Genomic DNA, 17,378 nt, shown 5'->3' with positions numbered 1-17,378 from the left:
CGTCTTTGTGAACAAGTTTTTACGTAACTAAATATGTTTCGCGCTGTTAGCTGTCTAGTTAGTAGTTTATTGGCATGACCACCTCAAAATAAAGCCTACTTCAATCAATTCAGAACGAGTTTTTAATGTTTACTTTTTTCATCTCATTTTTCTCATCAATTTAAACCTCATCATCCTAAACGTTCCCGTTTTTAAACGGCCCCTGTCCGTGTTAGCATTAGAAACATCAATTTGCCAGTCATTTGCATTTTGCATGTTGGCAGCACGCATGTCTTTATTGGCAATCTCGGGGGCTAACCCAATAAACTTGCTGTCGGGGTGTTTCGTTTTGGGAAATTTTCACACTTTCCGGTTTGATGTTAGCCTAATGGTTAGCTCAGATGAGTAGAAAATTAGGGCGTTTTAGTAAACTGAATTGGAAGTGTATGTGACACATATTTTGTACTCGTATGATAGTTAGGTCAACTTCGATATAAGATGGACTTAGTTTTCATAGCGTCATATCCCAGCTTAACACGGGTGTAATTAAAAAAAAAGCAATGACATAAATTCTAATTTAAAACCACACCAAACTCCATTGCGTATTTAGTTACTTATTTTATCCATTATCAAATTATCGGGAATAAAAGAGAAAGTGCTACAAAAAGTCAATGAACCTTACAGTTATAATTACCAGAAAATGTTTCTAGAAGTATCTCCACGTTTGGGCCACTTTTGCTGCAATGGCTCTAGAACTTCGAACTGTGCAATTTTGTAAATATTTTGCGTTCAAGGTTTCCGAATTGGTAGTACATAAATTTATGAATGAAAATCACGAAAGTAGAAACATTATAATTTCACGTCTCTCTATAATTACCTATGTTAAAAAAAAATGCAAAAATATTGTACCAACTAACGACCTTTGTCTCGGCGAAAAAGTAGCCAAATGTCTTTGTTCCCCTAGCACGCCGTAACTACTGAACTGATTATGACAAATGTAGTGAAAAGAATAACACTATCATGGGGTGAATTTTCAAAACAAATACAATATGACTGTCGTAAAACTTAATGCGAAAAATATCGATTTATTAAAACTCCGACGTATTTCAGTTTTGCATGTACCTACAAAGAAGTGGGAAGAACAATTTTGCTAAGTAAATTCTAGTTTATGATATGAGAAGCGTGACTAAGATATTTCTTCGCATGCAACTCCTCTGAGTTTAATACACACAACCTCACAACCGTATCGTAATAGTTTTTTGAATCGTTTAATTTTTGTAGTTTTGCATTGAATATAAATCATCATACGTCATAAAAAATACCATCGTAATCTACGTTTACAATTGAGCAGATTCCTGGTTAAAAAAAAACATTTTTTTTTATTCAGTTAGATTACCAAAAAATATCGGACACTTATTTTTGCTTTTGTCAATCGAACAAAAAATCACCTTACCTTTAAACGAGCACTGGGAAAACGCTTGTTATCGAGTTTTCGCACGAGCGAAGCTCGGTCGCCCAGGTATTTTTTTTTATTGACAAAAGTAAAAATACATGTCCGATATTTTTTTTAAATTTGACGTACTTATAATATTTTTAGTTTTTAGGGTTCAAGCCTATTGCGAATATTGCCATAGGACTAGCAGCTTTGCTGTATAGTTCACCTACTTTTATTTTGACTTTAAGGGCCTGTTTCACCACTCATTGATACATTTTGTGACATATAAATGTGACGCCGTCTATTAGGACAAAAAAAAACTTTTATTTGGAACTGTAACAATTTGGTACATTACAAAAATGAAAAACGATGTCACCCGCAGAAGTTAAAAACTGTGTCGCAGGTAGCAACGCCCCCCTCCGTAAACAGTCACTAAGTTCCAAAAATAATACAGGAACTATAACTATCTAAAATTTAATTACACTAAAGAAAATATATACAACCTCCTGCGACCCACCATACAACAAAAATTGACATCGAAATTTAAAACCTAATGTCTCACAGATAAAGTTGAACTCACAGATAAAACAAACAGAGACGTGGTTAAGATCGCGGGATCGCGGTGGATGCGGAAAGCACAAGACCGGCCTGAGTGAAGAGCCTTAGGGGAGGCCTATGTCCAGCAGTGGACGTCTTTCGGCTGACATGATGAAACAGAGACGGCAGCACAGATATCCGTCACATAAAATTAATCAATGAAATGAATGGTGAAAGACGGGGTAAGTTTCTTACCTGCTATGTAAAACCCGTAAGCTCCTCGTGGACATACAGTTGACGCTCCAGTCCGTGTTCCCATGATCATTGCAGATGGTGATGGAGAACCGCCCATAGTTGGCTCTGATGAGGTGGATGACCGAGCCTTCGCCACAGCCTATCTTCAGGGTCTTGCCTTCGCACGCGTATGCTGTCTCGTACCGAGGCTCTGTGAACAAAAGAGATGGTTAGAAGGCTGTTATTTTATAAACTGTCAGATTGATGGACAAGATACCTTTTATCTACAAAATTAACCATCATGAATTGAATTCCGCATTTATAATTGGGCCGTTTCTTTTTGGTATAAAAATAATATTAGATTTAGCCCGTCAGTAACACTGTCAGAAAATATAGGAGATTTATTTTATGTTTTGACAAGGTCGTTCCATTTTTTGTAAAAAAAAATATTTTTTTCATGATTTTTGTGATTTGTAGCCAAAGGCATCTCACAACGATTCCATTAAGCCCAAACACGGCAAAGTTATATTATTTTATAACAGGGTACCAGACCCACGGTCTTCTTCATCAGGCCCAGTTCACCAAATGATACTTTCTGAATGTAAATACTTGACTTGGTGTGAAAAATGCCAAAATCGCTATAGATATGCTTATAAAATTTGAGGGTTGCCTTCGATTTCTCTAAGGTCCTGATTTGGTGACAATTGGATCACCTCAGAAGTATGTCCTTTAGAACACAAAAATATTTTTTATGTTCGGCCCACAATTGGTGGAGTTATCGCGTAACAAACATACAAAAAAAAGCATACAGAGGAATTCACAACCTCCTCCTTTTTTGAAGTCGGTTGAAAAGTGTTACACCGTTACGTTACGAGAAAAGTTAACTGGCTATAATTATCTTCATCGTTATTTGTTTAATTGACAAAAAAAACAAAATACGTGTCTGATTATTTACTGACACTAGCCTAATGCTAAAAGAAAACCGAAAGAGTGCGGACAATAATTGAACGAGAGACGAAAAGTAGAGACACTCGTTCTCAAAAGAAATAAAATGGATGACATTTTTATTTCTCAAGGTTCCAACGGAAGACCAGCGTCGGCCGCAAGGTTGACATCATGCTGAGTTGGGACCATTTCGTGACAAAATTTGTCTCGATTTCCGTTTTTCTTTTTCTTTAATTTATTGGATCAATCAAGCGTTACTTTGCGGGTTATATATTTTTTTTTTTTGTAAAATGTTGTTTCTTTCTTCTTTCTTATTTTACAAGCTTTTATTTAGTTTCACCTGTCCCGTTGTGTGGCTGTCTGTCTGTCTGTAATTGAATCTTGCAAGTTAAATTTGACCAACTTCTAGTAGTTGTATTGACTTGAAATTTGGTATTCTTATGTAAATTGCGTGACAATACAATAATCTGGTAGTGGCATTCTGGTAGTTCGGCCAGGATCGTCTTCACAGGACGGAACTCTTCAACGGTTAATGTTATCGACTGGAAATTTGGTATGCAAATGTAGTTTGGGTGGCAATACAAGTACAGTCAACAAGAAGTACAGTCGGCAGAAAAAGCTTGTACAATTTTTTTTTACCAAAAACTTTTTATTTCTTTACTAGTTCTGCGATCCCTTGGAAAATAAATTGCGAAATAGAATCCGCTGCAACGTTGTATGTTACCCCTGCCTATTACAAGTTATGACGTAGCAAAAACGCGTAAACGATCTGTCAGTGCCACCATTAATTTGGTCAGATTTATTATTCGAGAAACTCACAATATGCACCCCCGCTACTCCGGCATCCCGTCTACGCAAGTTGCAGCAAATGGAAATCTTATTGATGCTTCCACTGCGTGCCAAATACGGGCGAAACTTGAAGCTGACCGTAATAACGCGTCGTTATACAATGCGCATTTGTTTCGACTCAATATTAAGATTGCGCTAGTATTCTCAATTGATGAATCGTTCTGAAATTGATTGTGGAAAGCTGAGTCGTCAGTTTTTTCCTTTTGTCTCGGTTCCAGTGCTTGATATTAGACCTGTAAATGGATTCTGAACGTTGTTACGTTCGATGTTTAATTGGATTATTCGAGGGTAGATAAGGAGGGTGCTTGACCCCGAAGGTAATCCATGAGGACACGGCCATCGATCAAAAAGAACAATAGAATCGATTGTTTTGCTAGCGTTATTAAATAATCATAAGGGGAGACTAGCAGAATATGGACGCATACCTCTAATATAATTATTTGGTATGATAAGAATGGTAATAAAATCAGTATTTATAATGATAAAATTTCTATAAACAAGTTAGGTTACGTTGAGTTTTTTTAAATGTACCATCAAATATTTCTTTATGGAAGATACACAATGAATAAATTTTATACATTTTATCAAACTGAAGAGTTGATAATTTGAATGCTTATTTGGATACTTTTAAATGGATGCAGACTGCTTCCAACCGAAGCAACTGGAGGTCTGTAGGGAGGTCTGGAGGGAGGGGAGTTTTTTGACATTCATAAGTGCTTGTTATAGCCTAAATTGAATAAAGATATTTTGACTTTGACTTTGACTTTAAGGCCTCTACGTCCAACAGCAGACGACCTACGGCTGAGATGATGATGATATAGACAGAAAGCTTTTCTGGTGATAATAACGACATGGAAAACCAACTAGCCAGATGCTAAAACGTCACATAATATAAGTTATACAAAATGGGTATTTACAATAAGCTAGGGGGTAAAGAAACAATAATGGCCACTTAAATTCTCGACCGTCATTGTTCTAGAGATTTCCAATAACCAGTGCAGCGCTTTATCGCGTAAGAGGCAATGTAACAATTGTACTTTTATCCGAGACAAAAGTGCATGGTAAATCATCTAGCAACGTTAAATATTTTTCAGCGATGCCAATTCGTATGGAAACTTACGGAAATTCGTATGGAAATTCGTATGGAAAATTACGGGATTACGAGAGATCTAATGACCTATGAGATTGGCTCGTTATAGAGAGTATTTTATTTTAACATACAATCATACAAACATACAAACACACACACTTTCGCATTTATAATATTTCAGCCGACGGTTGGGTGAGTATCGAAAATACAAACTGAAACATAGATGCACAGAAAAACCAGAAAAGAAACAAAACAAGCTGAGATATGTGGTGCATAGGAGAAAATTGTGTCTGTACTCCTGTCTATTGGTGGTGTAGTGGTATAGCACGCAGCACGGAATGCTGAGGACCTGGGTTCGATTCCCAGGGCTGGTCTCTTTTTCTGGTTTTTCTGTGCACCTATGTTTCAGTTTGTATTTTCGATATGGATTTTGCGGGATGACCGTAGAAGTAACAAAATTTGGAGTTGAAATAAAAAATACAAAAAGACTCCAAGAACCAATCTTAGGTTGGGTGAGTCAAATTTGAATGAACGCCCGTAAGGGTGGTTATAGATTTTACATCAGAATTTTTAATTCAATGCTTGCAGCATGCTTGTTTATCGTCTTTAGTATAGAAAAATAGTCATGACGGCACAGTCACCAGTACCAATGTCCGAAACAGCCCGAATAGCCTGCTACAAAGCGTGTATCGTTGATATAGCCTCAAATTGTAACCAGCCGTAGATTTAAGTGCTGTAAACCGATATTAAAAGAAATTGTTAGATTAGAATTAACTACTAGAGCAGGGATGGGGAAACTGCGGCCATCACCGGCCCGCGAAGGCTTGAAATCCGGCCTGCGACCATCAAACAAAAATCAAGAGAAGACTTCGTATTGTTACAAAATTTCAATCTCATTGGCGAAGGCCAAATAAGTGTTTCAGAAAATACATATCAATATTTTTGTTTCAGTAAATAACATAGCCAAAAATGCAACAATATATTTCGTCAGTATATATTGGCACGCGCAGGGAAAAGTTCCCCATCCCTGTACTAGAGCGTAATCAATTTTTGAATTTTTTTGAGCGGCAATGTAATGCGTAGGTATAATAATTTGGTACCTACGAGAGAAGCGTTCTGTCACAGAATATATAATAGTACTAACGTACAGAATGGCCACGCTCCGCCCGCACCGGTTCGAGTTACCCCACCTTTCAAGCGCAGATTGCAGGAAAACCGCAGGAAAGCAGTCGGGTGCGCGACGCGATGTATGTCGGCCGCACGGCACTAAGTTCGGGAGCAATAATTTTGCGAAATCGTAACGGTAACCTACCTACTTCCTTTTTCTAAATAAATAGTGATTTCTGAAATTAACGCGATTAATACATGAAATAACTACCTACCGAATAATTATTTTAAGTTTGTAGACGTATATCTATTGTAATTGAAAATAATAATGCTTAAAATACGCAGACAGACACATTTTAAGTAGGTTTAAATAAATCGAGGATATTCTGGCAGAACCGGATAAGTGCACAATATTTATTTTTTATACGGTTTTGTTAGATAAATAAAGCAGAAAACATTGAGTATGCCTATGTATGTAACTTAAAAAAAATTGCACTTATTCTATTTTGCTAGAATACCCTCGAAATAGGTAAGATTAACGATAACATTTATTTGCACATATCTAAGCCATACCTACATATGAGTACCTTTAAATGTCATTGGTAGCATTTATAGTATTATACGGTTTTGCAATAGTCAGCCCTGTGCAGCTTACGTACACATTGACGCGTGTACAGACGTCGTCGTGCCTATGTAGATTCAAGAACGCGTATTTTGTACGGCGTGGCCGCCCTGTGGTTCTGTGACAGCTGTCAGGTTAACAAGTGCGGCGTTTTGAATAAAAACCAAGCAGTATCACGTAGTGATACATTGCGTGCTAAATGCTAATTTATGTTATAAGGAAAATAAGTCTACATTTTTTACTAAAACATAATAAAGTGTGATTATTAGGGCCATCACTAACTACCCTTGAAGTTTGAGGTTGTATCAAACATACACGCTCGGCTGTAGAATAGACCACAAAAAAAAACGTAAATATTTTCAGCTTGCAACAATCGTATGGAGACCGGACTATTAATCAAAAAGCACCGGACCGGTTTAATTCCGGCAGATTAACGATAAGCCGCGCCCAACTTGTTATTATAACTTGAAACATTGCTTAAAACTCATAAATGGTACGAAACAATAGCGACAAAATTAAATTTTGCAAATTAATTTAAGGTACTGTTCATTCGTGACAGGTGAGTAATTTTCGCTTTCCAATTTCTTCGCATTGTTGTTGCGTAGTTGACAATATTTTCAGTGTTTCTATGTAACCTTTTTAGCAACGGTTCTAGAACAGTGCCGTGCCCGGTTTTGGAATAGGAATAGGACGGACCAATCTCTTCCCGTGGCTGTCGTAAAAGGCCACTAGATCTGACGTGAGAGAGGGCAACAGTGCTCTCTAATGCCAATTAACACTACAGTTACACACAACATTCAGGACATCAATTTCTTCAAACTAAGTAAGTAATAGTAATAGAAAACAAATTTACTAGTGTATCCATTGACATCTTTGTAAGACTGCATGTTTCTTAAACCAAAACGGCGCACAAAAACAGTTCACAGCGCGGTTTTGTGAACAGTTCACTACAGCCTGTTGACGTCCGTGACGGGGGTTGTGTCAAAGTAGGTACTTAATATTGATGATTGATGCGCCGCGCGTTTTGTTCCAAACAGCCAGTCTAGTGCCGTAAGGTACATATATGTCGATGAGTGTATCTGATATTATTGTAATGATATATTTTGCGTAAATGTGGCCATAAAAAGTATTAAAATTTTCGTAAAGACGAATATTCGTTGTATTGGAGCGGACTGAAAATATTATTAACAGAGGATAAAGCAAACATATCTTGGTTTTACGTGCAGTTATAATCATGAAAAACAAAAATTATTGCCAAATACTTTAATTTATATAAGATAAAATGTCCTAGTGTTTGACACGGTTAATGCCCAATAGATGGCACCAAGTTTTCATCTTTATTAAAGATGACAACTATTGCTACAGTGACTATCACTCGGACGTCTACCTCACTGATTAAAATTTACAAGAATACGCGGAACCAAACGTTTATAATGGTACCCGAAGTCTTATGATTATACACTATAATCAATATCTTAAAATAACCCCACTAAAACCGTCTCCAATTTTGACAATTCAAGGCATTTATTGAATTAGATATGACAGTCGCTAAACGGTCTTTTAAACGTAAAATTAAGAAGTCCTTGTCGCTGTAATTATCTTTAAATTACAGGTAAGGCTTGTTGGTTGACACGCGTGAAGCTCGTTATTGGTTTTAATATGCTTATTATACAGTAAATAAAGATACTCGTGGGGTTAGTCTTTCTAGAACTTATATTGTTTCCCTTGAGATTAGGTCAAAACTGAACGGTAAAACTGAGAACACAGATCAAAGATTTAGAACTTTAGATATGCCTCCGCAGTGAAAAAATGTAGTAACATTAGACGCAACGGCGCGGCACTGAGAATGAAGTGAAATCTCTTTCTGTCTTACGGTCACTGCCAATACTACTTTCTCTGTCATGATTCAAAATAGTTTGACACATTTCGGCGGTAGAACCTACTCCTAAGTAGCAAATTAAGAAAACTCAGCCCATAGACAACTGCAACACCAAAAGAATTGCAGATCGGGATTGATTTACTGTTCGTAATACAGCGTATTCTGTTTATCTGACAAAAATTCAGTACCTTAATAACATCGATTTCTAGGTCATATTGGTCGTTTATAAATCATATAAAAATCTAGCAAATTACTAACCTAGTGAAACAAACCATAATGCAGCGACTAGCACGCAAAACTGCACTTTGCGCCGATATTAAAGATTACGTAAAAATGTAATTTAAATTACTTAAAAAAACAAGCAAAATTGCTGGTCATGTTAGGGTAGATGTATTTATGAAAGATGTCCAACCAGTTATTATAGAGGGTAGAAAAACAATTTGCGAGGTGTTTTCGAAGGGCTGGGGGCCTAATGGAAGGTTTGCTAACGGAATATGAAAGGATAGCCGAGTGTTACTAAATATAGATTTATTATGTAGGTTTATGTCGTACCTATAAATATCTAAGTGTGTGTTTACTTACGTTAAAATAACTAGTGGCATTGGATACAAATGTACTTAAATTTTTAAAGTTTTTACTTTGCAAATTTTATAATGTAAGTATGCAAGTCGACGTTATGAAAGTTGTGGCCAACCGTTGGATGCTAGTAAATAAGTAGGTAAGTTGTCATTTATTGTGGCGTTATAAGGTAGTCTTTATTAAAGAATGGATGGTCTTGAAGTTAAATTATTTCTTTAGCTAAGCAATGCAATGTACTTATTTACTGACGCATTCGTAAATAAATATGCACTAAAAAGGTAAACTTTGTAATGCATGCATGCATGTGGCTGATGTCGATTGCACGACCACGTAATAATATCCTTTGATCAGTGGAACCGTATCATAAATATACGGTTTATCGCAAATAAATATTGCAACAAAATAAACACGTAACTCGAAAAACAATTTTATCGTCCATAAAACACGAAATAAACGTAACCCAAATGAAATTCGGGTTATAAAGTGTTAATCCTTTTGAATTCCTAATGGACTAATGGATAGAAATGAAAAAATATATAATTATTGTCGAGTGTACTACTATGTCAAATATTAGGCCACAAGTCAAACCACTAAGATAGCACATTTATTTAGCTATATTGTTTACCTGCATTGAGGCCGAAACGTCGATGTAATTCGAGGTCGAGTTATCTATGAGTGAAAATAGCGAAGTTTAAAACAATAAGGTACGTACGAGTGCTCGTCACTGTCCCAATAATTGTCATTTTTAATTTTACGCCATTGGCAATAGAAGTGACAGCAGGGTGTCATCTATTGGGCATTAAGGTGCCGAGCACGCTGGCATTTACCTTGCATCGGTTTGACTTACAGTTTAGTACAGATATTTGATATGATATGTGGTTGTTGTGTAATATTAATATTATTTGTATTGTAGGTATTATAGCTTCTGTGAAACTGCAAAACAGTCAACAAAGAGTACAGTCATCACAAAATTTCGCTTCTGCTGCCGAATAAAACACCTGTTAAACCTGACACATACTCTTAAATAAATCGTCACCAAAATCTAAAAAGCTTCGATTTATGGAAACCTATAACGGCAACCGGGAGACATAAATTATAACGGTACGGCGCCGGATTGGATACCGCCTTTTTATAGTGCATTTTACGACGTTCAGGATACGGCCACTTGACACTTCAGGTTGCGAGGTGCTTCTTGATTTGGAGAACACGGCTTTATTTGATTTAGTGGCGCTGTGAATGGGAGCTTACCCTTGCTGAGACATCGAAAAAAGACTGGATAATTGTCAAGAAAACTTTTAATAGACGAACAATAACATATAGGTAAGTACGTAAATAATTCGGATAGGTACAGCAGATGGTTGGTTTCGTTGTAAATGTTTTTCATCGAAGTTTTTAATTCAAGATGTAAGTAGTTACGCTTTTTTGCAGTAAATTTTAAAAAAGATGTAGTTGCGCCATTTTTGCAGTACTTAAGTATCTATTAAAAAATGTTCATTGAAACTAATGCAACTATTTGCTCAGATAGTCTGAATTAATTTTGAAACATTTTTGTCAATATTATAATGGGACACAAGCGCCATTCGATAATGTCACCTTATAAAAAATTCAGTGCTATTTTATAAACTTTTATTTAACTTGGCTTGTTACTTCAGGTTAAATCTTGGAAGTGAAATTCGACACCCTTCGAAAAAACTTAAAACTTAACTTTGCTAACCTTAAGTAAGCAAAAAAACTTAAATTAAAAAAGGAACATTAAAAAAGTGTTTTTTTTTTTCAAGTTGGATTAGATAAACTGACGTCAATATTTAAAAAAATATAGTACCAATTTGGTTTCCAAATGATAAATAACGCTTCGCTAACTTCGCTAACAATAATTCCATTTACTAAAACGGAATTAAAAATGTCATTCTACACGTATCTTTTATCAGGATGGAAATAAAACTGGCATTTTCGGACGGTAAATACGTCCCAGCGATTTAATTATGCGAATTTGCATATTACCCGCCAAAAACTCCGACAAACGTCCAGTAACCGGAGTTTTACCCTACCTTCTGATTTGTTAAGCCCTTTTTTACGAGTTGCGCAAAAGTTTTTGTTTCACAAAACGTACGTAACTGAGTTATTCAAATTTTTAATCACATTACCAACGCCGGGCGGGGTTGCGTGTAATTTTAAATCAATGCCTCTTATTGATTAGTCAAAAGTATTTTGGTGTTAGGAAATCGTTTTTTTTTTTCAAATCTATTTTATTTAAAATTTGAAACTATGAATATCGATCAATGTATGATAAATACTTGTGAACTAATTCATAAATTTTATAATTTATTAATATGTATTGGTAGTGTTAAATTACGGTGATTAACATTAGAAAGCCAACGCTACAGCGCAGCGTCGGCGAGATTGCCAATTCTATAAAAAATACTAAGTCAGATTTCATGTGCGATCTGTATTTTAGTATTTTTTCTAGGCAAGACAAAAACTTAATATTTAAGCATGTGTCATTATTTTTCGGCGTAACATTGAATTATAATAAGAATTAAAAAGGCGAATTGCGTATGAAGGATACAGGATTTACACGGTCATTAGACGGAAAACAAACTTTAAATCTGAATCTGCAACAGTGAATGCTACCAAAAAAAAATACATTTCAACGACACCGAAAATTACTAAGCCCGTCTCAGTCAGAACGAGTTCGTATTCTAAACAGTCTTAAATTTAGACTGAACTCTACTTGCGTTGAATTTTGCTTACGTTTACGCCGAGTCCGTTTTATCGTACGCGTTTGTCCATTTTATCATATGGCTCCCTGTATACAATGTGTTATCTTTGTCCGTTTGGTTCCGCTTTGTAACTTTTTGTTAACATTTTTTTAAAGATTTATTCTTTTGTTTGTTTTAGGATTTCGTTATAGAGCCACGTTTTTTGACGTGAAGAATAAAGTTTCTGCTTTATTCTAAGACATCAACTATTCCAAATTTAAAATAAAGAACCGAACCGTAAATTTACTGGCCAGTACGAACGTCCCCGTCTCGTGGTCGATTCTGAGTCGAGCGAGTTTACCGCTGCTTTTACGAGCTCCAGAATCGACTAGGATTTGTTCAGATTCTAGATTTTTAGGAAGTTAAGGTTGAAATGCGGTGCACTGATATTAAGGTGAAGTTTGAGGTTGTATTAATAAAACTAGCTTGTAGAAAGAAGGAGTTTCAAGTAAAGTGATTTCGTAAAGTTTTTTTTGTTGTAGAGATACAATTACTATTTTAACTGTGTATAAATTTCAACCTCTTTGTATATGGAAATGCTGTAAAAATCCGATTGTGTCTTGAATGGAAAATAAAGCGAATCACTAACTATGATTTTATTTTAAAACACGAAAAAATGCTTTATCTGCACAATGTCGTAATGAAATCTCCAAAAATAAAACATCTATTAACTGTACTGTCACACAGAACTCACAGTTGTTATTAATCTACAGTAATGTCACGTCTCTAATCCACTCGTTATCCCAATAATTGTCTCATATGAAAAATAACTATCGGCCCACTGGACATTTATAACTTATAATCTACGCGACACACGAAAACCGATCCTATAACAACCGCAATACCGTTGAATTTTATCCCTTTTACCCACAATGGAGTAGTAGAAAAGTCGCACACGAAAATGTATCTATGATTTTGGAAATAAGAGCTATAACGGAAACTATAGGGTGTAGTAAAGTGCAGTTCACACATACATAGTAGAAGTATACAGGGTGCACGAAAGAGCGCCCTTGGGTGTTTTTTTAACAGTTTTCGAGGATATATGCACCCCAAGTCACGTATCGTATGAAGTAGCATCCTGTTAAAGCGGTTTCATTTTTCTTTCCCATCCGTCCGGAATGAAGAGAAAAAGGTGAACTGTGTTGTTTTTTAGTACGGATTGTATAGGCATCTTACAAAAAAAAATGCAATTGCCTCAAACTGATTTCTAATTAACGTCTGCAACTAAACTGTAATCCACTAAGAGTTTAAATGCTGACGTATGTTGGTGAACATTTTTTGAATTTTGTTTAAATAATCGTGTAACAAAACAACATTATTACAAATAAACAACACGAAGTATAAACATACGTAAACAAGTATTAACCTACGTAAAGTAAACACACGTTATATGTATACTCACAAAATAACCAAAAAGCCTTGTTTCTATAAAAACACAATAATTTCGGCTTATTTACTTGTGATATGTGATTATATGAATTCATTTGTATTGTATTTAATTTCATTCATTGTATGTATTTCATTTGACAAGTGCATTACACGTAACCGTGAACCACGTGCCGTGCATATTGTCATTTTTTATGTTAATGATTAGCTATTTAAGCCACAGACACAGCACGGTGCCTGCTTTTTTTAATTTTAAAACGCGGGCGTTATAAAAAAAAATGTACCTACCCCTTCTTATTTTTTTAAAATTTTGGGAAAAATTGTTTTTCTTACTCACAATATTTAGAACACAATTGACTCTGATAGTTTAAAAAAATCACGTTTTGTAACGTTGTTTCATACACTCAGTATGGGCGTGAGAAAACTGACTCATCGAATTTTGTATGAAAAATTAAATAAATTTTGAAAGAAGGTTAACTTTTTTTTTGAAGGGTACACTTTTTTTTAAAACGCCCGCCATTAAAATATCTAACTCTTTTAATATACGTAATATCATAGGTTTCAAAATGATGAATGATTCTGTACTAAGCTCTATGGCATTCATTTTATATCTGGCCAGTAAATTTTAAAAGAAATATTTACGAAAAAAAATAAGACCTTTTTAAATCGCCTAACGTCCAAACCGGCCAGTACCTACCTCGCTTCTAAATAATCCCTCCACGTAGCACAACCCTAAACTGCAGCATGATTTACTCTCTCCGATACGGAGCGGGGGTGCGAATTGCTAGGGTTGTCAAATAAGATTTTTTCCTCAATCGAGGAGGGCCGGAGGGCTCACGTCCGGTCATACAATTTGTGATATAAGGCGTGTTTGGTGTGAGGGAAGAGAGTTCTGAGAGATACAATTTTTTTTCAATACGTAAAATTGGGAATTCTTTTCTGTTTCTATGTGTTTTCAATAAAGTTTGACTCGTCTGCAGTGATCGGATTGACTTGAAATTTGGTATACAAAAATTAAAATCAGCAAAAACAACTAGAATCAAATATTTTTTTACTCAAACTTCTCGTTAGTACTGCGTATCTGACTTCTATGCGTTTCTAATCTAGTTTGATTTAGAAAAAATAATAATATACTACAGTTTGATTAGGTATGAGAGGTCGCGGAAAAGAGTAAAATTGACAGCATTTTTTTAATTAAGTTACCTGCATAGCTTAATTAGCAATAAACAATTTTCCTTTTTCTTATCGTCTACTCGATCATTCTTAGTATATCTATTGTCCTTCCGTTGTTTCTTTTTCATTGTTTTTCCAGCTATTTCTATAGTCCAATTTACTTTGGGCACCTTTGAAGTCGCAAGGACCAAAAGTTTTTTTTTTTGCTAAACTCTCTTAATTTGCACCAAACCTCACCCTACTCTATACAGCTAGTTGGCTGAATTATTTTTTAAGTGTTAAAGGTTTTTGCGGGATCTTCAAGTGTTGCCATAAATAAGCCTCGGTGTTGCCAGTGATATATGAACAGTGCACACTAAATTTCACCAACGCCCTTTTTTAAAAATGTGCGAGGCAGCAGGTGCACAACCTTTTTTCGGTGTGTATTTTTATAACTATTTGTGGTAGTTTAATATTGTATATGATCGTAAAAAGTTGTGTGTTTCTGTATGAATTTGTTGGAGTGCATAACGTGAAAACTAAACATTGGTCTTAAGTGCTAATTTGCGGTGCGCATGTATAACCAGACATTTATTTATATATTTATTAGTTGGGTACAATTACGTATTCTAAACAACAGCACAACTTAAATCTAACAAGAATAACATGAGAATGTCAACAACAGGATTACAATTGTACAAAGCATTTATGCACATCATAATTTTATTACTCATATTACCTAATTTCTAATTACAAACTTGTACCTATACAATCTTTTCTTTATAAATTGATTGATTGATATCAATCATTATAAACGAAGATTCAATAGGTGTATAAATTATGATTTTTATTATGAGAGAGAGGTAAACGAGCAAGCGGGTCATCTGATGGGAAATGAACACCACCGCCCATGAGTACCATTGCAACAACTCAAGGAGAGTCATTGGTCCCTTGCCGGCCTTTTAAGAAAGTATAAGTCCTTTATATGTAATTTTTGTTCCAGTAGAGCGCCGCGGAACAAAACAAACTTGTTAATTTACTTGTTTGTTTTTTACTTGTTATTTGTTAGTTAGGTTCTTTCCTCCTGAAACTGAAAATCAGCGCCACGGCTTGCCGTGGCATTAGGCTGAGTGAGAACCTTCAATTATTTAGCGTCATGTATGTCTTGTCTTTGTTATGTTAATTGTGATGTTTTTATGGCGTTAAATAAATATAATTTTCTTTCTTTCTCAATTTCAAGTTGTGACAGCAAATTCTGATAATGCAAATAAAGAGTTAAAAAAAATACCCCAAAGTATCTCCGAAGCCAAACAAAGGTTCGATGGCCACAAGCTAAGTGTCAGCTCAGGTTACCTACTTATTGTTTTGCAAGTACCGCCAGCAAAAAAGGTTACAATTAATTGCAAACTTACACCTTGCTAGTTTGGTAAAAAAGTTACGCAAAATTACCGCCCTCCTTACTTCCATTTAAATCACAAATTAATTCTTTAATATGGAATAAACTTTTCGTTCGTGGCTGTTGGCGCCTTACCTTGGTCTCAGACGAAGATTTTACTTTATGCACTTGAGCATAATAAGTCATTTTATGTCACCTACATCCAGCATTACGAAGTTTACGAGCATGACCAGTGAAAATATTTCTCTTCCTATTAATTATTCTTTGGGGCTGCATGATGGCTCTCAGTAGAAGCAAACAAACAACACTCGCCTACCCAACATCGGCGGAGGCTTGTGAGAGTTGAAAACTGGGTTAATTTTGCCCGACGTTTGAGCTAGTGTATTCCTTTTTTATTTTTTATGGGTTGCCAACAAGAATGAGGGCATCTGATACTAGTTGGCGCTAGTGAAGCATGTTTGGACACTTTGCCATTTGTGTGTGTAATTGGTTAAATAACTAAATCAGCCAATCGCAAGCAAGACTGAAACGTCAAACGGATCTCACGACACTAACGCCATCTAGCGATATTTCGTCTGTCAAGAAACCTTTGCAGGTGGTAGGACCTTGTGCAAGGTCCGCCCGGATGGCTACCACCATCTTGCTCGCTAATCCTGCCGTGAAGCAGCAGTGCTTGCACTGTTGTGTTTCGGCGTGGAGAGTAAGACAGCCGGTGAAATTACTGGCACTTGAGGTATCCTATCTTAGGCCTCTAGGTTGGCAACGCATCTGCAATCCCCCGGTGTTGCAGGTGTCTATGGGCGGTGGTGATCTCTTACCATCAGGAGACCCACTTGCTCGTTTGCCATCCAGTCGAATAAAAAAAAAACCTTCATTTATGAAGTAATATCAATTCAATTTCAATTCAATTTATTCCCATAAAAAATAACATTTTGTTGGATATTAAATACTATTAAAATCTAAATCTAATAAACACATGAAAAAAACTTATATGTAGTTACAATAATTTAAATTGAACTCAGAGGAAGAACTGAGAAACTGCTAGAACGTAAGTGATTTTATTAATGATAGTTTAAATTAGTTGTTTGAAATATGTAAGTACCTGGGCGTTTTCAGAAAAAGTTGTTGAAATTACTTTTTTTTTAGGTTTGGATGAAATTTATATTTATTAATATTTATTTATACTCAGAATCAGGAGCACCTTCGATTGTATTACAAGAAAAAAAGTGTCCCAAGATTTTTTATTCCATTATGTTACCGTTTTCATACACGTTTAGTATGACGGTAGTGTAATGGATAACACAAAATTACTTATATGGAAAACCTGGGACACTTTTTTTCTCCTATTGCAATCGAAAGTGCTCCTAATTCTGAGTAAGAAAATAAAATTTCATCCAAATCTAAAAAAAAAGTCATATGAACAACTTTT

General features: G+C 35.5%; 1 protein-coding gene across 7 annotated transcripts in view; it reads right to left on the bottom strand.

Annotated features, from left to right (window-relative positions):
• Positions 1-17,378, bottom strand: part of Cirl (Calcium-independent receptor for alpha-latrotoxin) — a 157,230-nt gene that overhangs the window by 16,174 nt on the left and 123,678 nt on the right. For all 7 annotated transcript variants that reach the window (XM_074102764.1, XM_074102765.1, XM_074102767.1 and 4 more), the window contains exon 2: positions 2,207-2,396. In XM_074102764.1, the coding sequence (XP_073958865.1) occupies positions 2,207-2,396 (190 nt within the window). The remainder of the gene's footprint in view (positions 1-2,206; positions 2,397-17,378) is intronic.

This window comes from Choristoneura fumiferana, chromosome 19 (genome assembly GCF_025370935.1).
Source record: "Choristoneura fumiferana chromosome 19, NRCan_CFum_1, whole genome shotgun sequence".
Taxonomy (NCBI): Eukaryota; Metazoa; Arthropoda; class Insecta; order Lepidoptera; family Tortricidae; genus Choristoneura; species Choristoneura fumiferana.
The sequence above is the reverse complement of the archived record's forward strand: the minus strand, read 5'-3'. Positions and strand labels throughout refer to the sequence as shown.